This window comes from Patella vulgata, chromosome 5, assembly GCF_932274485.2.
Source record: "Patella vulgata chromosome 5, xgPatVulg1.2, whole genome shotgun sequence".
In the NCBI taxonomy this organism is placed as follows: domain Eukaryota; kingdom Metazoa; phylum Mollusca; class Gastropoda; family Patellidae; genus Patella; species Patella vulgata.
Genome location: NC_065883.2, coordinates 6,367,192 through 6,392,955, shown reverse-complemented (window position 1 = coordinate 6,392,955; position 25,764 = coordinate 6,367,192). Strand labels below are relative to the sequence as shown.

The 25,764-nt window shown below is 38.3% G+C and overlaps 1 protein-coding gene across 2 annotated transcripts; it reads right to left on the bottom strand.

Moving 5' to 3' along the window:
• Positions 1-2,260: 2,260 nt before the first annotated feature.
• On the bottom strand, positions 2,261-22,643 carry LOC126822113 (sodium-dependent phosphate transport protein 2B). 2 transcript variants are annotated; one of them, XM_050550862.2, is made up of 9 exons: positions 22,490-22,643; positions 15,643-15,672; positions 14,378-14,513; positions 13,448-13,576; positions 10,728-10,871; positions 9,268-9,459; positions 7,789-7,904; positions 7,071-7,389; positions 2,261-6,197 (listed from the first exon to the last, which is right to left on the bottom strand). In XM_050550862.2, exons 1-9 carry the CDS (start codon positions 22,508-22,510, stop codon positions 5,281-5,283), a joined length of 2,004 nt encoding a protein of 667 aa, XP_050406819.1. In that variant the 5' UTR covers positions 22,511-22,643; the 3' UTR covers positions 2,261-5,280. The 2 variants fall into 2 exon arrangements, with proteins under 2 accessions (XP_050406819.1, XP_055957264.1); XM_056101289.1 differs by lacking the exons at positions 13,448-13,576; positions 14,378-14,513; positions 15,643-15,672; positions 22,490-22,643 and having other exon boundaries at positions 10,728-11,880.
• Between the last annotated feature and the right edge of the window lie 3,121 nt (positions 22,644-25,764).

The window sequence follows — 25,764 nt, the reverse complement described above, 5'->3', positions numbered from 1 at the left end:
TAAAAAAACAAAAACGAAACGAAACAAAGATCTGTATTTTAATCATCTCAAAATTTTGGCTGTCAAATGCATTCAGCCCAGCAAAAATTTTGGGAAAAGTTAGAGGTGAGCAAGGAGGCCAGAATTAACATTGAAGTCAGTGGGGGAAATTAATGGTGGTCTGCCTCCGGATTACGTCACTTGCTGGCCTATTATCTCCCTTTAGTCAATGTGGTTATTCCATAATGGTATGTACCTACTGGCTACAACTGAAAAACTAATAGATTACCTTTGGGTACACGTAATTAAGGGAGATCTCTGGTTTGTCAGCATTAACTAAGCATTGTTGTGTACATGTATATATTGTCCTGTCATATTTTCATTTTTTATCATAGCTTGATAATGACTAGAGAAGCCTAGTCGAAACGTCGCTCAGTTAAAAGCAGTAATTGTATTCCATAGAATTGTGACCTGTATGGCTGCAACTGGTATTGGGTAGTATTGGATAGTCGTACGGTTGTGTAGGGGTTTCCGTTTATGTTTTAAATAGTATGTGGGTCACTAGCGGGCAAGGGATTTCACTTGCATTATGGGATATATTGGGTGTATTGACTACAACGATCTTCAGGTGGGGATGAGCGGTATTTTCATATTGCAGCTGTATATAAAGCGATTGGCCTATGTTCGCTGGCAGTTCCTACTACTTGCAATACAGCTGCAATATGAAAATACCGCTCATCCCCACCTTTGGTCTAAGGCTTATTTGTAATCCTTACCGACTTGCATTATGGGATATATTAGGTGTATTGACTACAACGATCTTCAGGTGGGGATGAGCGGTATTTTCATATTGCAGCTGTATATAAAGCGATTGGCCTATGTTCGCTGGCAGTTCCTACCGCTTGCAATACAGCTGCAATATGAAAATACCGCTCATCCCCACCGTTGGTCTAAGGCTTATTTGTAATCCTTACCGACTATTTCTCACCCTGATTCTTCTTAGCTTGCCAAAGGAATCATTTCTTGTCACAGCTGACACACATTTATAATAATTTAACACTATTTTCAAGCAAAATTTTGCGATATACAACATACACAAAATACGTTTGAACTGATCGGACATTACGAGACTCGAACATGCGCAGACCGTATGTTTATTTAATCGCTAAATTCTACTTGAAAATAGTGTTGAATTATTAGAACTTTGTGTCAGATATGACGAGAAATGATTCCTTTTGCAAAGAATAAACATTCACGGTGGAAAATAGAAGGTAAGAGTTCCAAAATAGCCTTAGAACAGAGGTGGGGAAGAGCGGTATTTTACCGTATTTTCATATTGCAGCTATATAGCAAGCGGTAGGAACTGTCAGCGGACATAGTCCGCTCTGAGACAGTTCCTAAAGGAACTAGGTGGCAGAAGGATCACAGGTTTATGTAAACTGGAAACTCGGGTCGTGGGTAATTTCAGACCGAATGTGACTTAGCCATATAATACAGTTTGAGGACAGGTACAGTCAAGGGGCGTACTGGGCTCGGACCGTCGGATGTGGTCCAAATGAAATAAAATCCATCATCGCATCAACCGGCTAATATAATGGCCTAAATCCAAGGAGAAAAATGATCTATGCGGGGGGGGGGCAATCTGTGAAAATACAGATCTATATTTCGTTTCGGTTTTTTTTATACTTTGGATGGCCTACACTACATGAAGATCTGACGGATTGTAGCGATAGGTCACGTCAGAGGTCACACGAAAGGCTTTTGACTCTATGACGTCAGACATATTTACCTATCAATCAGCATCGATGTTACTAGTGGATTACCCACAGTTCCGTGCAAAACACGTCAATGATAACAACTCTTCCAGATCCTAGTGTAGTAAAGACAAGGAAAACGAAATTTTGAACTATAAAAACGAAACGAAATAGGATCTGTGTTTTAATCAGATTGGGTTTTGGAGAGGTGAATCAAGCTAGTTTTCTCGTCACCGAGATGGAGGCCCACAGAAACAAATTGTTCCGAGGGCCCAGAGCTACCCAGTCCACCCCTGGATAGAGTTCAACAAATAGGGGGCCCAAAGAAACAAATTGATGCGAGGGCCCAGAGCTAGCCATTCCAACAAATAGGGGGCCCAAAGAAACCAATTGATCCGAGGGCACAGAGCTACCCAGTCCACCCCTGGATAGAGTTCAACAAATAGGAGGCCCAAAGAAACAAACTGACCCGATGGCCCAGAGCTACTTAGTCCACCCCTGGATAGAGTTAAACAACGATTTATTGCTACTGTTTTTATTTCAAATTTTTATTATTTTTTTTTATCATAAATATAAACGAATATAACCAATAAGATGCTGTATTACCACCGTTAACGATTAACTTATACAATATAAAATTATTTTATTTAAAAAAAAACAAAACTTGTGTATAAATAAAAAATGTTTGAATTTGTACATACAAAAAATAAAAAGTGATATGAATTTCTTGTGGTTCTGAATATCAGTCGATACAGATGCTTGTTTGGTTAGGAATATTATGGATATTATGACAAAGATCACCGTGTGCATAAATTACCATATAATTAAACAATTACCATATTTTTAAATCAGATGTCCATTTTGATTTTGTTCCGTTTTATTTTACAATTACCCCCAAACGAAACGAAATTTTGTTCCCTGTTATTTTACAATCACCCCAAAACGAAACGAAATTTTGTTCCCTGTTATTTTACAGTTAACCCAAAAACGAAACGAAATTAGTGTTAAATTGCCATATAACCAAATCAGCTGGCAATCTCATTTCGTTTAATTTTAAATATTATACCCCAAAACGAAACGAAATTGCGTTAAATTGCCACATAACCAAATCAGCTGGCAATCTCCTTTCGTGTAATTTTAAAAATTGTACCCCAAAACGAAACGAAGTTGTCAAATTATTTCCAATATTGGGCGCAATTGTGTAAAAAAAAAATCCCTAAGATAAACGCAGGAAAATACTGTGATCTAATTTCAATCATATAGTATCGATTATCAACATTGTAAGTGCATATGAGAAGGCGATAAGATGAACGACAATGCAGAGTTCAAATACCTTATAGCCGTTGGTCGTCAAGTCGGGGATGTTTCATCCCTTGAAAACAACAATGGTTCAATTCCGTTTACAAACATATGGGGAACAGAAACTTCCACAACCCTGGACATCTCTTACAGACAATTTAAACCAAACAGCGCCAAGCGTCGAGGAAATTCCCACAACACTGGGCATCGGCCCCTACAGACAATTTAAACGAAACAGCGCCAAGTGTCGAGAAATTTCCACAACACTCGGCATCCCCTACAGATAATTTAAACAATACAGAACCAAGTGTCGTATATATTCCACAACACTCGGCATCCCCTACAGACAATTTAAACTAAACAGAACCAAATGTCGAGTAAATTCCTTTTGCTGGTACCCTATTCACTTCGACTGAATTCAATAACGTTCATATGTTAGATTTCTTTTCATAATTAAATGACAAATAATTAATACGCGTGCATATTTAGCGTGAAGACGGTGAAAAATGATATCTGGAAAAGCACGTGGCGATCAACGGCTTTATAACAGTATAAAAATAATGATATATTAAAATGTATAATATTAAAATCACATATTATATTACATATTTACAAATGGTAAATAAACCAGTAGCTTTTGTCTGGAGCGAATTGTGAGCAAAGTTCATTAAATCAGATCTTGTAACAAGAGGGAATTTATTTTCCATTGCCATATCGGCCTTATTTTGAAAATCACAAAATTGAAGAAAACAAGTTGACTAGTCATCATCAATCCGCGCCCTTGCATTTGTTTGGAAGGCATAAGGAAAAACAACATCGTGGAATATTAATGGAACTAGTCAGAAGATTCATACTCTGATCACAGTAGTTCGGCAAGGCTGGGTCGCTACTCACTGTAATGTTTGCACAACAACCTTTGCCTACCCCAATCAGCCGCTGTATGTTAAACATTAAGCTTACATACCAGAACATAAAATGCTATAATAGGTTGATGTTTGTATAAAGTTTCAAAAAGATTTCTTGAACGGATAATGAAATATACTCCGGAAACGAAATCGGGTCGGAAGGACGGTCATCAGAAAATAAAATAATAGGTTGATGAATGTAAAAGTGTTATAAAGTTATCTTGGAACAGTTCAGGGATGTGCTCTAGAATAATAATCATATACCAAAAACTACGTCAAATGTGTAATAAAAATTCAGAAATCATTCAACGGCAAAATTTGTTTCCATGAAAACACCAAAATCCGAGAAATTTCTAATTAGCAAAAGGCTACTTTGTCTGTGCAAAGTTTCATGAAGATAGCTTAATGGTTTATGCCCACAAGTGTACACCAAACACTAAGTCAAATTTGGTTCCATTGAAACACAAAGAATACAAATCCAAGAAATTCCTAAATAGCAAAAGTCACAACTGCTGTAATAGGTTGATGTGTGTACAAAGTTTCAAAATTATATCTTCAACGGTTTATGAGATATGCTCTGGACACGAAATCGGGACGGACGGGGCCCATTTTAATATCCTCCCTACCTTCGTTCGGCGCTGGATAAAAAGCAGTCAGGGGGAGGCGGTTTATTCATATTTAAGAAATGAAATGGGGTTTAACGTCCTACTGTTCTTATTCATATTTAAGACAGTTTCTCAAAGCATACAGTTTGGATAATGGACGGTAGAAACTGGCAGTTTAAAGGGTAATATGTTTATATCAAATTTCGGCGGACTTGTAATGGGTACAATGTAAGTTTATATTTTTAAAACATGTATAAAATGGGTATATATTACAATATATTAAATTCACAGTAAAAATATAATTATATTACATCTATTTATATTGTAAATCACTTAAAGATGCGTTATGTAAGGTCTTAAAATAGATAATCGGGACTTTGTTTATTATCGCAGCACTAGTACTGGACAATCGTGTCTTATAATTTTGCTAAGAATAAAGTAATTTGACTGAAATTGTCAATAAATCTATTTCTATTATCTATTTTTTAACTATTGTAGCTCGAACGACCAGCCTTTTTTTTTTATCAAAATCTAAGATAATGCATCTTCAAATGATACCCTTGATTGACGTCATGATTTGGTACCCGCCAAACCTACGTTTACATAACATTGTTAAACCAATAATTTATAAGACCAATGAATTTACGTTTCTCTTAAATGTATTTCGGTTATGCCCACCATCTTGTTTTGTCATGGGAGACGTATTTTATGGAAGACACCAACCCCATAGTATTCCCCTTACAGATGGGTATTTATTACATAGCCTTGGTTATCTTCACCCACCTTCCCATTACTGTGACCATTGTGGTCCATTTGAATAGCGGGTTTGTCGCCATCATCAACATCATCTTTTTGACGACAACATTTACATTTGGTGAAACATCTATCTATTGGTCTTAAAGATCTCAAAGGTTCTGGTAAGAAATACCAGTTTCTGAGAACAGGTGGTAAGCACCCTCTTCTCTTTCGTTGTAAACAATTTATAAAAGCAACAATGATGCAAAATACAACGATTGGAATCATGACACCGGCCAGCACGTACCACCCAGGAACAGAGAGCGCAAAAATCAGAGCTGGGAAGATGAAAAACATGCAGAAAATATAGACGATAGCGAACCATCGATATTTAGCCGTTTGGTTTCCAAGGAATTTGGCTAAAGGAATCGGTGGTCTGAAGAATGGGAAGGGGTAGAATATCAGGATTCCACTGATGTTGAAGAACAAATGACACAAAGCCACCTGCAAGGAATCATTGATGGTGTCCGAATCTTGGGCTAGAGCCGATAAGATACCAGTAGTAGTGGTTCCAATGTTGGCACCAAGAGTCAACGGATACATTCGATCAATTTCAATGACTCCCATGCCGACCAAGGGTGTTAGTGTGGAGGTGAAGATAGAGCTGCTCTGCACCAGGATGGTTAAACCAGCTCCCAACAAAATGGCGATGTAACCCGTGAAATAGGCCATTTTACCCGGGAATTCGGCGTTGATGAACTTTTTAATTAGCACTTCTAGTTGTCCTCGCAGTAACTGATGAAGCATTTTTACGATAACTACCAGGCAGATACAAAGGATGGCCAGGGCTATCACTAACAAGATGGCGCCCACCCCCTCTTCGCCAATATGTTCGTCTAACCCTTTAAAGGCGTATTCACCTGAAAAATAATTATAATTAATTATAAAAAAGAACAATTAAACATGCTCTTACACCATCCTCAGTGAATTATTCTCAAACAATTTTCGACTTATAAGTTTTCGGGGCAAAATAATGGACACGGCGAAGCTACATTTTCATGGATTTCGTTATTCGCGGTATCCACTTACCCCAGTGCTAGGGCAAGAATCATTGCCACCGTGACCTACCCATACAAGTCAGGAATGAACCAATGATCAACTCACACATGTGCATAAAACCACTTAGACTAACGATGAAACCCCTACTAAAACGACCAACAAATCAGATTAGATTTCACCTAAATTGCATGACAATCGAGGCTAAAATACTCCGCTCAGTGTACGATGGAGCAAAAACAAAGACAATATCTTCGAGAAACGAAATCCCTACGTGAATGGGGTGAAGGTTAACTTTACTAAAGGTATATAACTCTAGTTAAGCCACAAACGATGGTTTACTCCAGCAGTATAGGTTCGTCAAACGCTGTTAGGGGTGTGATGCAATCAGATTAAAACACAGATCCTATTTCGTTTCGTTTTTTATAGTTCAAAATTTCTCTTTACTTGTTTATACTACAATAGGATCTGGAAGCATTGTTATATAACCCACGTTCTGGATGATGTGAGGGGTTAGACAATGAAACGGAGAGGTTTTTTGCGTGAGGTAACCAACTAGAAACACCAACGCTGATTAATTAATCAATGTCTGGCGTCATAGGGTCAAAAGCCGCTCGTACGACCCATGACGCGACCTTCCAGTACAACTTGTCAGATCTTCATATAGCGTAGGCCATCTAAAGTATAAAAAAACGAAACGAAATATAGATCTGTATTTTAATGCGATTGGTACTTACATGGCTTGTAACAGGTGGTTGTGTAGTTTGTTGTAAACGCCTTACAATTAAATTTGTCAGTTTCATTGGCGTTAGATGAGTCAACCCAGGATTTAAGGCAGTTGTCAGTAGAAGTGTTCATCGGTGGTTTGAAACAGTTGGCTTGCATCGTATCACAGAACTGCGTCCTCATTGATGTCGTATTTTGAGCAATAGTGGACTTAAAATCGTCCAAACAACAGGCTTCCGGCTTTGTCTTATCACAACACGATTTCATCAACTTGACTGCATCGACGTCGTGTGTGTTCGTAGCGATTTTATTAATACCTTTACTGTCCACCTATAAAACAGAATAGAACAGAAATTTCAATTAATTGTGTCAGGGAGTCGCGGTGACTCGGTGGGTAAGGCAATGGCTGGCTGACCAAGAGGTCTTGGGTTAGCTTCCGGTTTTAGCCGAGAAAACTGATCGGGATCTTCATGCCGGATTTTTCCTTTGTCAGACAGCGGGCGTGACAAGAAAACAGTGTTCGGGTGGTACGGAAATCCTTGGTCCCGTGCACGTATTGGAATGCGTAGCAGGCGACAGCGCCGCTATCCGGGCAAAATTTACCCCATAACATACTGTATAGCGTTTGTCCAGTTTCATTAGCCGAGTGTCGATGCAGACATGTAGGACGTTAAACGCCAGTTCATTTGAGAGAGAGAGAGAGAGAGAGAGAGAGAGTATTGAATCTACCTGTATGATCAGCTCAGTAAAGGGTTTGGTTATAACTTTCAATAAATCTTTTTTCGCAGCTTTATTTGTCTCCGGGTTCAAGCTTATTATCGCTTTACTTAAATGGAATAAGTATCCTATAACAGAAGTACATATATTATCATATAACATAACCTATCACTCATCTGGACCGTGTACAATCTTTATCTATATTATTAGTACTTCATTTCCATTTGTTCTTATAACTTTCAATAAATCTTTTTTAGCAGCTTTATTTGTCTCCAAGGGCAAGCTCTTTATTATTGCTTCACTTAAATGGAATAAATAGCCTACAAAAGAATTACATATATTATCATACAACCGAGGTCCCGTGTATACATTGGCATGCACGTAAAAGATCTCTTGGCAGTTGGAATTCGATATAAGAGTAGGCGATAGCGCCGCTGCCCGGGCAAACTTTCCCACATAGCACACTGTATGGCGTATCCCTGTCTTCATTACCCAGTATAGGAGCAGAACAGTAGGACGTTAAACCCCATTCCATTTCATTTCATTTAGTTTCTATTTATTTTCGTTTACTCTTATTTAAGTCCCCACGGTCGCCGTTAGCGCAGTGTATGTCACGCTGGGTCGCTAACCAGTAGGTCTCGGGTTAGCTGTTGGTGTTGGCCGAGAAAGTTCTTTAGGATTTTCCGACGTCGTTTGGCATTGTCAGTAGTGCCTGATGGCGGACCAGGCGAGGGACTGTCTAGTCGTTCGGGGTGGGGAGGGGGCGCAAACTAAGGCCCCATGTACACCTTTGCCATGAATGTAAAAGAATCGTTGATAGTTGGAATAAGAAGGCTGTAGCAAAATTTCCCTTCATAGCAAACCTTACGGCGTATGCCCGTCTTCATTAACCATGACAGATGATCGGCTAATCGCAGTGCTTTGAAAATATTTTTTGATTAACGTTAATCGACAAGTATTGATTTGTTTGACAAGTCAATTTTTGTAGAAAATACGGAACCATTTCCTGGAACAAAATGCCTATTAGACAGTCATCGTTCACAATTTTGTACACTGCATTGTGCTAAAATGATGCATAGAGACTTTAACAATCTGATTAAAACTCAGATCCTATTTCGTTTCGTTTTTTATAGTTCAATATTTCGTTTTATTTGTTTTTATTACACAAGGATCTGGAAGAGTTGTTATTATTGAAGTGTTCTGATTGATGTAAGGGATAAGCCAATGAAACGGTCTGTTAAGGCGACTTCTTGGCGTGCTGCGTGCACGGAACTGTGAGTAAACCACTGGAAACGTTACCGCTAATTGATTAACCAATATCTGACGTCATAGAGTCAAACGCCGCTCGTATGAAATGAACCATGATGCGACCTGCCACTACAACCGGTCAGATCTTCATTCAGTGTAGGTCATCGAAAGTATAAAAAAAAACGAAACGAAATATAGATCTGTATTTTAATCAGACTGAGACTGTGCTACAACTGTACTTACCAGTTATTATTTCTAGAGGTAATAAGACAATAACAGCTAGCCAATTAAACATATCATGTACGGTGGCCCCGGCAAAAGCTCGTCTGAAATCATTCTTGTTGGTGATCTGACCAAGTGCTACTATAGTATTGGTGACTGATGTACCGATATTGGCTCCCATGATAATTGGTATAGAAGATTTGATGGGTAAAACTGTCAATATAATTAAAATAAAATAATTAATACTGCATAATCTACAGTGTTTGATATATCGTTGATTCATAACCTTAACACAAACAGGGTAATTTCGGGACTAACATATGGTACCGTTATATTTTGGTAATTCGCAGCAGGCGGAGAGAGAGAAAGAAAGAGAGAGAGAGATTGGGTTTAACGTCCACTAGGTCATTTCGGTACTAACATATGGTTCAATCTTATTTCAATAATTCGCTTGCGGGTTGGGGGTCTTCAGTAGTGGGAGAAAATCGGAGAACCCAGAAACAACCTACGAGGCTGGACAGGCGACCCTACCCCTTGTGACGTAATTATGATACAACGCGCACGCGCTAACCATTCGGCCACCCAACTCCCCTTCAGAAGTATGAGAAATGAAATGAAATGAAATGAAATGGGGTTTAACGTCCTACTGTTCTGCTCCTAAACTGGGCTAATGAAGACGGGCATATACCATACAGTGTGCTATGAGAGAAATTTTGCCTACTCTTATATCGAATTCCAACTGCCAAGGGATCTTTTACGTGCATTCCAATGTATACACGGGACCTCGGTTGTTCGTCTCATCCGAAGGACTAGACAGCTGCCCTTGTCAGGCCCTCCACCCTGCATCAATGACAAGGCGAAACCATGCCGGAAAATCGGTATGAACTTTCTTGGCCAATGCAGGGATCGAACACCCGACCTCCAGGCTAGCGAGCCAGCGTCTTACCGACTTAGCTAGGTGATTCCCCCAGAAGCATGAGAGAGAGAGAGAGAGGGAGAGAGAGAGAGAGAGAGAGAGAGAGAGAGAGATAATTCACAGCAGGTCGAAACCTGTAGAATAGGTGAAAACGACGCTGCCGTGGGAAAAATTCGCCTGTCCGTTTTCATGTTAGCATCTAATGCCCCCGTCAGACCGGGTTGGCGTCCTTATTGCGCTGCTGCGACCGTACGGCGACCAGAGACTGCACAAGATCTTCGGCAAACTTGAACACAACGCGCGAAAATGTCCCAAAATTACAAAGTCACTTTCTCATGCTCAAAATAAACTCCGTGACTCGGCGATCATTGACGACCACGGAGACCACAGCACGATTTCAGGCGTTTCCACCATGCTTTTACCACGCCTATGGTGACCTTGACGGGGTCTGAAACCATTCTCCGTCGCAGCACAGTAAGGATGCCATCCCGGTTTGACGGGGGTATTAGCAACAGCTTCTAAAGATTTTTCTGAAGATTGGTTTGGTTTATTGTTTTGAACTTACTCCCAGCACCGACCATGCTGATGATAATAGATGTTGATGTGGAGGAACTCTGTACTAAAACAGTGACCAACACACCCATCATTAAACCAGCCACAGGATTCTTTAAGATATCATTGTTCCGGAAAACTTCGCCAGCTTTCTTACCTAAACGAAAAGAACAATTATCATATTTTTGGCCGCTCGTACAACCCCGGACGCGACCTTCCATTACAACCAATCATATCTTACATAATGTATCTTTAAATACGTGTATATTTCAACGAGTGAGAGAGAGAGAGGGGGGGGGTATTTCATTTCAATAATTCGTTGACTGTCTTTAACAGTGTGTGTGGGGGGGGGGGCGAAGAAAACTCACGAGGTTGGACATGCAATACTACACCTTGTCACGTACAAGTGGGGGATCAATACCATGCCGCTTGACTCATTGCATACGTTAACCATTCGCCTGCCTCCCCACGATCAAATCTGAAATATCCTTGAATTTATACATAATAAAACCTGTTTATTACCAAAAGGCAAGTCCCTGCTTGATGAACACTTTAGAAATAAAATGCATGGCAAACTTTGTTTGGCGACATCGAGTTAATAGAACTAAGGTAACACTAGCCACAACCCATCCAGCACCGCCCCATAAAATATTAAAAAAACATTTCCCTGCACAATAAAACTATGGAACAATTTACCGGAAAACATTAAAACTTCACAAACGTTAAGCACATTTAAATTGGGCCTTTCACGTGTATACCCATTACCTAGACCACCATTATATTATAATATTGGAAATAGAAAAGAAAATAGTATCCATTGCCAATTAAGAAATAAAGCTAGTAAATTAAATAACCATTTATTCTATCATTTTATTAGTGAAACAAAGGTGTGCCCTAGATGTAATGCTACAGACGAAGATAACTACCATTATTTTTTCATATGTCCAGCCTACTCTGCCCAAAGAACAATTCTCCAAAATAATTTACACCACCTCAAACACAATATTACAATTAACCTAATCTTATATGGTAACCCCGATCTTTCAGATGATACCAATTTTAACATATTAAACATAGTGCAAAAATACATTAAAGATAGCAAGAGATTTTAACACTTTTTAATATTTTATTTACAATATGCAATACACTTTATCTGATATAAATTTCATAATCTAAAATGAAAATGTAATACCCTACTATTAGACTCCAAGAAATGTATATATGTTTGTAACTCACTGCCTACACATATGTCCACCATTGTCTATTGTAAACATAAGATATAACTGTTTGTTATGTTTGGAGAGAACTTATATAGGCCTTTGCATGTTGTTCAATCCAGTTCAGTTTATTGAATAAAATATTGTTTAAACATAAACAAAATAAATATTTCACTCATTATTTTATTTCAAGACACGTTTAAATTTTTGCTTGTTGTTGATTAAAGCTTTATGATGGTATACGGCATACTAAACCTGCGCTGTCACTAAGCTAGTTAACCGACATTTTAAGTCTTAAATAGACCGTTTTAGTCTAAAGTATATTTCGAAAACTGTTAGAAGTATATTCTACTTATATTTAATAAAATTGAAAAGGTTTAATCAGTCTTTTTGTGCATAACAGATGTGAACAGGAGTAGAACCACATTACATTATATTTCGTTTGGTTTTTTTAATACTTCACTATAGGCTTACATGAAGATCTGACCGGTTGTAGTGGGAGCTCGCTCCAGGGGTTGCACGAGCGGTTTTTGACCCTATGGCGTCAGACATTTGATTAACCAATCAGCGTTGATGTTTCAAGTGGGTGTTTTGAAATACAGCTACTGCTTTTGCTTCGCTGCGAATGTCTACCTACAGTTCCTTGCACCGCATGCCAAAGAACTCGCCACAACAGACCGTTGCATTGGCTAATCCGTCACATCAACCAGAACGCGGGTTATATAACAACTCGTCCAGATCCTCCTGTAGTAAAGACAAATAAAACGAAATTTTGAACAATAAAAACGAAACGAAATAGGATCTGTGTTTTTAGTGGTTCCCCTTGTCAGTGGTGCAGGACGGAGGGACTGACAAGGACAGCTGTCTAGTCGTTCGGATGGGACGAAAAAGCGAGGTCCCGCGTATACATTGGCGTGCATGTAAAAGATCCCTTTAATCAGATTGGGAGAAGACTAGGACCAACATTTGGGGGTTTTAAATAAACGTTTTAATATGTTTTTATATAACAATTCGTTGAACTAATCATCAATCCAACTAAGCGTCGCGTCACGGGTTCATCAATGGTGTTGTAAAACGAAATGAAATGAGATTTAACGTCCTACAGTTCTTCTCCGACTGGGCTAATGACGACGGAAATAAAATGAAATGAAATGGGGTTTAACGTCCTGCTGTTCTGCTCCAACCGGGATAAAGAAGACGGTCATACGCTGTGAGGGAAATTTTGCCCGGGCAGCGGCACTATGGCCTACTCTTATATCGAATTCCAACTACCAAGAGATCTTTAACGTGCACGCCAATGTATACGCGGGACCTTGTTGTTTGTCCCATCCGAATGACTAGACAGCTATCCTTGTCAGTCCTGCACCACTGACAAGGGAAACCACGTCGGAAAATCCCTAGGATCAATGCAGGGATCGAACACGCGACCTCCAGGCTAGCGAGCTAGCGTCGTACCCACTTAGCCACCGTGGCTTCTAATGAAGACGGATCGTGCTGTAAAACATGGCGAACTTACCACCAAGTAGTTTGAAAGCTGAACTCAGGAAATCCAGAGAACAGATAAAGAAATATAAACAGGCTATGACCAGAATAACACGAACTGTCATTCCAACAACTCGCTTTACTTTGCCAACTGAATCCAGTTCTGGAAAAAAAACAAAGACAAATTGCTTATCTATATATATATACATCACAAAAGATCGAATGTTCGATCCCGGTGTTGGCCGGTCACAGCTACTTTAGAAGGCCACCCGCAGGTTTCTCGGAAGATCCCCACGTCTGCCAAGTTTTTTTAAAACTTTAAGTATATATCCCGAGTACCAATGCAAAATAGATATCAATGTGGATAAGTTTTCCATACTCTGCTAAAAAAAAAGAAGAAATTTCCGTCGAATACTGATAAATTATCTGTATACTGATTTTAACAGAAATGTAGGATATTAAACCTCCCATTTTTGTTTCTACACGAGGACGTCAGTCCGAGTGTTGTATCAATATATTAAATGTCTTGCTCGTGACAATTTAACAATGAAATTGTGTTTAACGTCATACAGTTCCTATCGTGACTGGGCTAATGGAGACGGACATACGCCATACAGTGTGCTATGAGGAAAATTTTACCCGGGCAGCGTCACCGTGACCTACTTTTATTCCAACTGCCACACCAATGTGTACACGGACCTGAGTTTTTCGTCTCATCCGAATGACTAGACAGCTGTCCTTGTCAGGTCCTTTGTCCTGCACCACTGACAAGGGAAACCACGTTCGGAAAATATATGATTGGCATCTTGCCCGTACTTTATTTGAATGTAATGTTATCCCGACATGATAGGATGACGTCACATTTGTATTTTTAACCCTTGTTAAATAGTAAGTCTAGGGTGACCGCACCACACACAAAACAATTACACAAGACAACGTAGGCGATTATAGTTGTTATACGTACCGGCAAAGGGTGTTTGTGTAACGGCGATGGTGGAAACCTTCCATTTGTCCTCTTCTTCCAAATCTACGTCATTTCCTTTATTTATTTTGCCTTTTCTCATGTCACCATTGCCATTTGTATAACCAGGGCCAACTTTCTAATTGTGAAAAAAGACACATGATTATAAATTCTGACGCCATATTGAAAAATGTGTAATTTTGTAAGGCGGCTCTAATCTAATCTTTCATACACACAAAGACTAAACAACCATTTTCAATTTGTTTAAATAAAAGCAGAATAAATAATTCTCAAAATTGTCGATTTAGAAATTTAAATCTGTGTCAAATAGCTTCGCGTCTTATCTCGAGCAGAGCTTACTGCAGACATGTAGCGTTACGTTCGAATGACAATTACAGTAACGCGAATAGAGTGGATACTCAAGACTATGAATACGGTGTTATTTCGCTTGTCGCGTTTTACATGGATACTCAAGACTACAAATACGGTGTTGTTTCGTTTGTCGCGGTTTACAGCCATCCTCGGTATCCCCAGTGGTTTCATTCCGTTCTACTCCACTAACCCCTGGGTTAATCTATGGTGGGGGGGGGACACGTTTTCAAGTTATCCACCCTTGATGACTGTGCTATTTTTATCGGCCAATCCCATGCATCGTTAATTGAAAAGGAAGTTGGCAAAGGGAAGTAACTCTTATCGAACAAGTTTAGGAGATAGCCTAAATGAGAGTAGTTCAAATTTTTCTAAATAAGTACTTACTAACAAAAAATTATATAATATGAAATTAATGCAGACCGGACCAAATTACCATGTATAAGTTCAATAATAATAAACATAACAGAATGAAACATTTCAGATAAAGAACGAATAGTAATAATAATAAAAAAGTCAAACATACATATTTGGAATCAGCTAACATATTACATATTTTGATATTACAACTAATTATAAATGAATTAGAAAATATATACATTATTTACATAAATCATTCAGTAAATGGACATGAATATGGTTATCTACCCTTATAAAAACGAAGGCAAAACGATTGGTTTGTAAACTGTTTTCTGATTGGTTCGTAGACCTTATCTACAATCAAGGCCAGGGCAGATAATTTGAAATCGTGGAAATCCTATGGATTAACCCAGGGTATAGCGGGGTAGAACGGAATGAAAACACCGGGGATACCGAGGATGTTTAAAGCAAGAAGAATATTTAGTGGTGACTTGTAATAGAAGCTGGTATTATCAGAAAATAATTATAATTCAACGTACCCCTTTCTCCACTTCATCGTTATTTTGTTCCTGGAAAACAAAATATAAATATATAAACAACATAGGCCATTTAATAAACTAAAATCCAACAAGTTTTTAATTAGTATCACAGGTTGATGTTTGTACAAAGTTTCTTGAAGATATCTTGAATGGTTTATGAGATATGTTCCGGAAACAAAATTGTACACTCAAAACTAAGTCAATTTTGTTTCCATGGAAACACAAAGAATATAAATCCATGGAATTCCTAAATAGCAAAAGGCGCGACTACTGCAATAGGTCGATGTGTGTGCAGACATTTCAAAAAAATATCTTGAACTGTTTATGTTCCGGAAACAAAATTCTACACCAAAAACTAAGTCAAATTTGTTTCCATTGAACCACACTAAATATAAATCCCAGAAATTCCTAAATAGCAAAAGGCACAACTACTATAACAGGTTGATGTGTGTACAAAGTTTCAAAAGGATATCTTGAACCGCTTGTGAGATATGTTCCGGAAACGAAATCGGGACGGACGGACGGACGGACGGAGCTCATTTCAATATCCTTTTCAAACTTCGTGGAAAAAGTGTCAGTATGAAGATCCCTTATTTAGTATCTCGAAGAAAGTAATGTTCCAAACCAAAGCGGGGACCAAGTCGAACCGTAATGTAAAGCCAACATGACACGTCGAACCGTGACAACGATTTTAATACTGTACTTAATGTAAAGACACCATGACATGTTATATTGTTCCGAACCAATGCGGGGACCGAGTCGAACCGTGACAACGACATTACTGTACTTAATGTAAAGACACCATGACATGTTACATTGTTCCGAACCAAAGCGGGGACCGAGTCGAGCCGTGACAACGATATTACCGTACTTAATGTAAAGACACCATGACATGTTACAAACCTACCTGGAATGACAGGTAGATATAAATATATGACCTATTTCCTTAATTTGACAGACACACGCCTCGTCACTCTGTCCACAACATATTATAATAAAACAATTTACTGGGAGGGTAAATATGTTTAAAAGGTTGTTTTGACTTCTTTAACCGTTTCGTGAATTTAATAATATGAAAATATTTGCTATTGAAATAAACCGTTAAATACCGTTATCACCATCAGGAAAGGGTGTGGTTTGTTTCCCCTTGTCAGTGGTATAGGCCGCACGGCCTGGCAAGCAACAGTCTCTAGTCGTTCGGATGGGACGTAAAGGAACCCTTGACAGTTGGATTTCGAAATAAGAGTAGACCATAGCCCATCTGTCCGGGATAAATGTTTGTTATGGCGTGCGCCTGTCGATGATGAACAGTAGGACGTTAAACCCCATTTCATTAGGGGGGGGGATGGCCGAATGGTTAGCACGTGCGTGCTGTATCATAAGGCCTGTCATTGAGTCAACCTCGTGGGGTTTTTTTCGGGTCCTCCGGTTTCCCCCCACTGCTAAAGACCCCTACGCGCAAGCGAATTATTGAAATAACAAAAATTTAAACCATACGTTAGTCGCGAAAAGACCTAGTTTGTGTCGAATGGACCTTAAACCCTCTCTCTCTCTCTCTCTCTCTCTCTCTCTCTCCCATTTCATTAGAACGTAACTATATCTACAATAATGTGTTTACTGCAATCAAATATTTCAAATATTTAAAAGTTCATTCAGGGGCAAAATGATCCGGGTCACAGCAGTTTTTAAACTGTCAATATCTATCATTATATTTCTATAATCCTATTTACATCCGTTTAGGACAGCATGTAATATTGATATAAGAAATAAATAAACATATCACATAATAGAGGGAATGTTCTTTATATCGGGGCAATCTGCCCCGTTAGGTGTATCTGCCGGATTAAGGAAAAGTATCATATATTTATGTCTGCCTGTCACCTTAGTTTTATTACATATTCACCAATCGTCATTCTCAAGGTCAAAAACAATATTCCAATGTGTCTATCTCTTTTTGATTAACCGCAAAAATGGATAATCGAGATTTTGTTAATTATCGTGACAGCGGTAACAATGACAATCGATGCTACAGTGATTTTGAAATAAGGTTTTCTCGGCTTAGGGTGAAGAAATTTGACTGAAATTTTCAGCATATTCCCATTACATTATCTAGTGTTTAACTATGACAGTGAGAACTGCCAGATCTTTATCTAATCTTCCATAATGTTTCTTTAATAGTAAGTACAGGAGGACGGTGTAACACTACCAGTGCCACATATCTTTTTTTAGTTTGATCGTCTAGGGGTTGGTTTGACTCTGGACTAGCTACTGTTATCTCTCTTCTTAAGGACATCACCGTTGTGTTTTCTCACGATACCGAAATTAACTACCTAACAGGAACAACGGTAGTTTTTAAGCTATACGTCTTTATGTCACAACAGTTAAACAACAGTCCACATTAGCCTACAATACTTCAAACTTAACATGTCTTCCTCCCAACCCCACTCCTGTAAAAGTCTAACCAGCATGCCCTACTCAGGAAACCATACATCATATGATCTTCTAAAGAATCCAATACTTGGCTGACTATTCTAGCCCCCCCCCCCCCTCCATCCCTCTTTTATAGGTGCCTACCCCTAATTGACTGATCGACTGATGACAGATAAATTCCAAACATAGAATGAACATGCACTATACCCCGCATATCGGCACGGGGTATTGTTACCTAATTTGATCAACAGTACATGTCAAAGAAAACGTAAATGACCATCATGTGTATTAATCTATATCTCAGTTAACGTATCAAAATGAATTTAGAATCAATAATTTTTATTTATAAGGATAATATTGTTTCAGTCACCATATTGTTACATTCCTTCCATCGTTGAAGACATTTCTTTAGAGAAATGGATACAGTTATTGATACGATGAGAAGTAAAAGAGCTCCTGCAAACGCGGAATCATTGGCAAAACAGATGAGGTTACATTCATATATTCTACAACATGACATATAACTTAATAAAAAGTTAACCACATGCATATAATATTTAATGTATGATAAATGTTCAGTCCTTGTAGGGGGTGGGGGTGGCCGTATCATAAGCTCTGTCATTGGGTCAGCTGGCGTGGTTTCGATTCCTCGAATGTACGTGACAAGGAGTAGGGTCGCCTGGCCAACCTCGTGGGTTTTCTCCGGGTCCTCCGATCTCCTCCTACTGCTAAAGTCACCTATGCGCAAGTGAATTATTGAAATAAAAGTGAACAGACGGATTATACTATAATAACGTTTGTATATGTTTTGAAAACATAATTTAATGACACCAAATTGCATATAATTATGTGTGTATTTTAGCCACCTTTTTAATTTGCCGCTATTTTGTGAAAGTACCTTATTTCTGACGATAATCTCCTGAACTCAACAAGTGCTATGTTTTAGTTTTTCCGTAAAAAACTATCCTTAAAATCAAAACCTACACGTATCCACGCGATTTATAAGGCTGAACACATACTGGCATTTCTACTGCCATTATTTAACCTTATACTCAAAGATTAAATAACGCCCTTTAGCCTTGACTTGGCTCACATCAGAATTTAGACTTATACTCAAAGTCTTCTCAACATTTAGCTCTACTTGGCTAAACACACATGGAGAGAGAGAGAGAGAGAGAGAGAGAGAGAGAGAGAGAGAGAGAGAAAGAAATGGGGTTTAACGTCCCCTCGACACAGACTAGGTTATTTCGGGACCAACACATGGTTCAACTTTATTTCCAGTGGGAGGAAACCGGAGGACCAGGAGATAAGCCACGAGGTTGGATAGGCGACTATACTCCTTGTCACGTACAACCGGGGATTCGAAACCACGCCAGTTGACTCAATGCCTCATGATACAGCGCGCACGTGCTAACCATTCGGCCATCCACCCCCCCCCCCCCCAAACACAAATGGAAAAAATACACAACGTAATAACAAACCTATCAGAAAAATCCAAACCTGAAAATTCTGAGTTAATCACCTACAAATTCTAATCCGTTCTAGATCCGGAGACACCACGAATCCATTATTTCTTTCCCTACCTGTTTCATTATTATTCCTGATATATTTAAAAAATATACTTATATACTCCCTATAGACCCACTTTAACCTAATCTCATATTGAACAATTTGTTACGGTCATGTTAACCTCGATAATAAACATATCCTATTTTCTACGCTTAAAGAAGCTAAATCGCTAATGTTTGGGACCTAGAAATTGACACAAATGGATCGCAACACATATAATAATGTAATATTTACATTCAATCGTTTCCGTTTTTACTATAATTTCAAATCAGTTATGTTCGGCGAAATACGCCAGAAGTCTCAATCGAATGGCAATCTCTAGCGTCTGGTTATTCCAGTCTACAATGATAGTATTTATTGCACATGCTATCCAGATAAAATAAAAAAAAATGGCGTCACAACTTGACATGACTTGTAGAATATATCTAGACTCGTTTTTCGAGTCCCTTGTTACAAATGGCGCTAAAATGCCTTATAGTACACGATTCGTGTACCAATGGTAAAACGTTTATTTTTTCTTAAATATTGGATATCAGAAGCCTGCCTTTTCCTGGTAAGATCACAACATCAATGTTGATTTGAATTGACAAATAATTCGTATTTTCAACGTGTAAGACTTTGGATGATATTGAGTTAGAGACTTAGCTACTTTAAATTACTTCAAAATTAACATGTCTTTCAGTCCATCCAACTCCTGTAAAGTTTAACCAGCTTGGCTAGACCCAGGAAACCACTAAATCATATGGTCGTCTAAAGAATCCAATGCGTGTCTGACTATTCTAGTCCCCCGCTCCCTGTTTTATAGGTCCCCACCCCTTATTGATTTACGCCATAGACTGATAACAGCTAAATGCCAAATGTTGCCTAATATGGTCAGCATATGACAAAGAAAATGTAAATTACCAACATGTATATCAATATATAGCTCAGTTAGCATATCAAAATAAACTGCACTACTTGCTAAATTTCTTGATTATGAATTTAGAAACAATAATTTATAAATGAAATGAAATGAAATGGGGTTTAACGTCCTACTGTTCTGCTCCTAACCTGGACTAATGAAGACGGGCATACGCCATACAGTGTGCTATGAGGGAAATTTTGCCCGGACAGCGGCACTACGGCCTACTCTTATATCGAATTCCAACTGCCAAGGGATCTTTTACGTGCACGCCAATGTGTACACGGGACCTCGGTTTTTCGTCCCATCCGAACGACTAGACAGCTTTCCTTGCCAGCCCCTCCGTCCTGCATCACTGACAAGGGAGAACCACGCCGGAAAATCTGGATGAACTTTCTCGGCCAATGCAGGGATCGAACATCCGACCTCCAGGCTAGCGAGCTAGCGTCTTACCCACTTAGCCACGTGATCCCCTATAATTTATAAAAAAAAAAAAAAAAAAAAAAAAAAAATAATCTGATTAAAATACAGAACTATATTTCGTTTTGTTTTTGTTTTTTTTATACTTTCTACACTACATGACGATCTAACAAGTTGTACTCGAAGGTCGTGTCAGGGGTCGTACGAGCCGCTTTTGACCCTATGACGTCAGACATTGATTAATCAATCAGCATTGACGTTTCTAGTGGTTTGTCCACAGTTCCGTGCATAGCACCAAAAAGTCACCGTAAGGGACCGTTTCATTGGCTTATCCCTCACTTCAACCAAAACGCCGGTAACAAAACAACTCATCCAGATCCTAGTGAAGTAAAGACAAGTTAAATGAAATTTTGAACTATAAAAAACGAAACGAAATGATCTGTGTTTTAATCAGATTGTAAAAATAACAATATTGTTTCAGTCACCATATTGTTACAACCGTACCATGCATAAACAAATACACAAGATAAACCCACGGACATGACATAACATACACAGGTTTAATAGTAAGTGCAGGAGGACCGCACCATACATAAACAATTATACAAGGCAAACCCACGGACATGACATAACATATATAGACACCTCAAACAACAAACGAACATGTCAGATCAAGTGAATGGATCCGGGGGCTAGCCTTCAGCACTGTGCAGTTCAGGGCCTGTGTTGATATAGTCTTCACTTAAAATGAACACAATCTAACAACAGGGACCTAAATGACAATCTAAAATTGAAGAGAGAGAGAGAGAGAGAGAGAGAGAGAGAGAGAGAGAGAGAAATGGGGTTTAACGTCCACTCGACACAAACTAGGTCATTTCGAGACTAACACACGGTTCAATTCTATTTCAATAATACGCTTGCGCGTAGGGGTCTTTAGCAGTCGGAGGAAACCGGAGGACCCGGAGAAAACCCACGAGGTTGGACAGGTGGCCCTACTCCTTGTCAAGTACAACCGAGGAATCGAAACCCCGCCAGTTGACTCATGACAGACCGTATGATACAGCGCGCGCATGCTAACCATTCGGTCATCCAACCCTCCTCTAAAATTGAAATTCTTCGTTTAGAATAAATAGTTTTGCTACTAAATTCCTACCAAAAACATTTATAATACTGTTCAAAATTCATTTTCATTTTTGAAATATCACTAAATCCACTTACTAAAACTTAGAAACAAAAAAAAATATATCTTTTTTTTTTGAATAAAACGAACGAAAGAAAATTGAAATTTCAGTAAAATAAACAGTTTTACTACTAAATTTACATATTTACATATTCTTACTAAAGACAAATTTTTGTTGTTTTTTTTTTTTTTAAATACAGATTAAAATTTATTTTCATTAAATCGAAACATTTATAAAACAACTAATTAAAACTTAAGACACAAAAGAATTTTTTTTTTTTTAATAAAGCTAAATGAAAGAAAATCTATTTGATAAAAAGATCAAAGGAACGTAAAGGTATATTTACCATATGTTCAGCAGGTAACATCGCGAGAAGGTAAACTTACAATAATGTACGAATTGAAAATACTCCAGCGTTATTTAATCTCAGAGATTGAAAATACTCCAAACAATTTGACGGCTCACTTTGGTGAACACTCGTCAGGTACGAACACATTCACTCGTGTAAACGAAGGTGTTGTTTTGTTACCTGTATTTGTTACCTGTATTTCATAAACTAGTTTTAAAGCGAATGTCCCGATGCTTAACTGTGTGCAGGTAATGCAACCTTTAACACACGCTGAGTCACTAACCTGACAGGTACATATCACACATGGAAAATCTGGGTGGGACGGGGGTGCGGCGGGGTCCTCTCTGTAATCACTTGATTCATGGTGTAAGTTTCATAAAACCTAGACTTTACCAAAAATTAAAAGTGCGCACGTTTAAATAACTTACGGTCAACACGATTGCTACAACCGACCACAGTATATGATAAGATCTGATAGGATCACCACGAAAACTCCACGATTAAAACCACGATTTCAATCTTAGCATGACTTGTGATAAAACTTTAGGCGGCTTTATTAATATCTTGAAGCGTAATAGTCCTGATAAATATTCTTTTCATAATTTATCTAGTTTTTAATTTATTGACTCGGTGTATACAATTATTCAATGAAAATTTAAACATTTCAAGAATTATTATATGTAATTTGGTAAATTATATTGAGCTGAAACTTTCCGACAAGTTATGTAGGCTATTTCTTTAATTTTCTATCTCAACGAGTATCCTGTGAAATCTGGGAATTCTCCCAATTGATTAAAATGCAGATCTTTATTTCGTTTCGTTTTTTTTTATACTTTCGATGACCTCTACTGCATGAAGATTTGACCGGTTGTGGTGGAAAGTCGCGTCAGGGTCATACATTTGATTAACCAATCAGCGTTGATGTTTCTAGTGGGTTACCCAAAGTTCCGTGCATGGCACGTCAAGAAATCGCCGTAACAGTGTGTTTCATTGGCTTATCCCTTACTTCAACCAGATCCTAGTGTAGTAAAAACAAGTAAAACGAAATTTTGAACTATAAAAAACGAAACGAAATAGGATCTGTGTTTTAATCAGATTGGGAAGTCTCCTTTAATGTAAACTACCCTTTTTTAGCCTTTAAATGTGGTGAAATAAAATGAAATGGAGTTTAACGTTCAACGTACATACAGATTGAATATTCTACAATACAAATGCAACTCTATTGAATTGATGTGTACGTAGCTTTATGTATGCTTAGTGAAGCGGGACCCCAGATCACTTTTGATTCTAAAAATACACTGACAAATATATGATATTACTACCATACTGTTACAAGAAACATATTGGACAATAACTAAATACATGTATTATTAAGTTAAATTACACCCCATGACTAAACATGTTACACACTGAATGAAAATATGTCATCAGGGGAGGGGTAGTCGTTTCGGGACTAACATATGGTTCAATTTTATTTCAATACTTCGCTTGCGCGTAGGGGTCTTTGACAGTGGGAGGAAACCGGAGGACCCGGAGAAAAACCACGAGGTTGGACAATCGATCCTACTCCTCCTTGTCACGTACAACCGGGGAATCGAAACCACGCCAGCTGACTCAATGACAGACTGTATGATACAACGTGCACGCGCTAACCATTCGGCCACTAACCCCACACATAACAGATTAGGACGATTTCTTTTTATTGCCAAACCTTTCACAATATTTGAATGAAATATCCCACACGTGGGTGTTAATCTGTTATCAGTTTCTATTCAAATTCAATAAAACATTTAATGTTTTGACTTCATTCAGTATATACAATGCATTACGTTATTCGTATTTTTTAAATAGGGACCTTTCGCACCGGTACGAAAACGAAAACGTCATCGATTCGTGTGTACTTGTGACGTCAATCTGTGATGAGTGTTCGGCCAGTGTAAAACGTTACGCGTATGGAGCTGGATTTACGTAGGTATGCAAACGAATATGTTTCTTGTCTCATATATTGAATTTTTCACCATTTTTCGAGCCTTTGTGTATATTGTTGATTGTGTAGCGTTCGTAGAATGTGCTCACAAGGAATATTCTGCTTGATTTGTTGTACATCTGCCGAAAAATCGATTGAAAACTTTGCCTTGACCGAGAGGTTCATGGAGTGGAAATTAACGCCATCTAGTTATTATCGTACGTCGGATTGCGAAACCGCGTGTTAGAGGATACGAAAACGTAAACGTAAAGGTTCGTTTTGGTGTTCGTTTTGGTACCAATGCGAAAGGTCCCTAATAATACAATTCAAGAGATCAAAACATTTCGATTTTATACACTCATCATTACACGTTGAATTTTAATCACTAGTTGATAAGCGATTCACTAATAATAGTACTTTTTTGGGCTTGAATATTGTAATTAATTGAGTATAACTTTTCCCACTAATGTATGAGTTATTTTTATACTATTGTGCCGCTAAAAGATACGTTCCCAGAAAAGTATTTATCGGGTGTTTATTTCCAATAAAAGTATGGCAATTTTTGTATATATGGAAAACAGAAATATCCAATCTTACTAGAAAAATACTGGATTCCCTGAAAAACACTCATGGAGCGGATACAGGACAAAAATGTAAGGGTTTCCCTAATCGGCAGCCCGACGATTAGGAATGTCTGCTCGCGTGACGTCAAAGGTTGCACGCGGAGATTGAGTGCTTGATGTACAAGTTGATAAACCTTATGAAGAGTTAGACGTACAACACTTTCTGAGATAAAAATCACGGAAAAAGACGTGGACAGCGGAAAATCCGAGAATTTAATTAGGCTTCGATATATTTATGATAAATGGATAGCAATTAAAGACAACATCGTCTTGTGTATGCAATGAATTCTCCTCCGACCTCGCACCCGTTGCTAGGTAGTTTGTCAGCGAAGTCATGTGACACAAACATGACTCTTTTAATAGATATTTTTATAGCGGGGGTATTCCCTCGCTTAAACAGTGTTTTGAGAAGGATTTGAAGCAAAATTTTGACAGATTAATCAGTTTGAATATGTTTTTAGTCCAAACACATCATCAAATCACCCAGTTTATAAACGGGAAGGTATCTTTAAGGTATTATTTTCATACAAGAGTCAGTCAAGAGGCCTCGCTAATGTTTTTTGATTAAGGTAATTTCATATTTGTCTAGGGTTAACACGCTCCCTACTAATTAAGTGGTTTTCATTAATGTATACATTACGATTAGGCGTTTATATTATTACATATGGTTTCATTATTATAAT

Excerpts from the sequence above, each read along its gene's own strand:
- LOC126822113 (XM_050550862.2), bottom strand. The coding sequence starts at position 22,510 with ATGTTACCTGCTGAACATATG. Across the intron at positions 7,390-7,788 it reads TTACTGAGCTGATCATACAG|GTGGACAGTAAAGGTATTAA; the intron begins GTAGATTCAATA and ends TCTGTTTTATAG. Across the intron at positions 6,198-7,070 it reads AACCACCTGTTACAAGCCAT|GTGAATACGCCTTTAAAGGG; the intron begins GTAAGTACCAAT and ends ATTATTTTTCAG.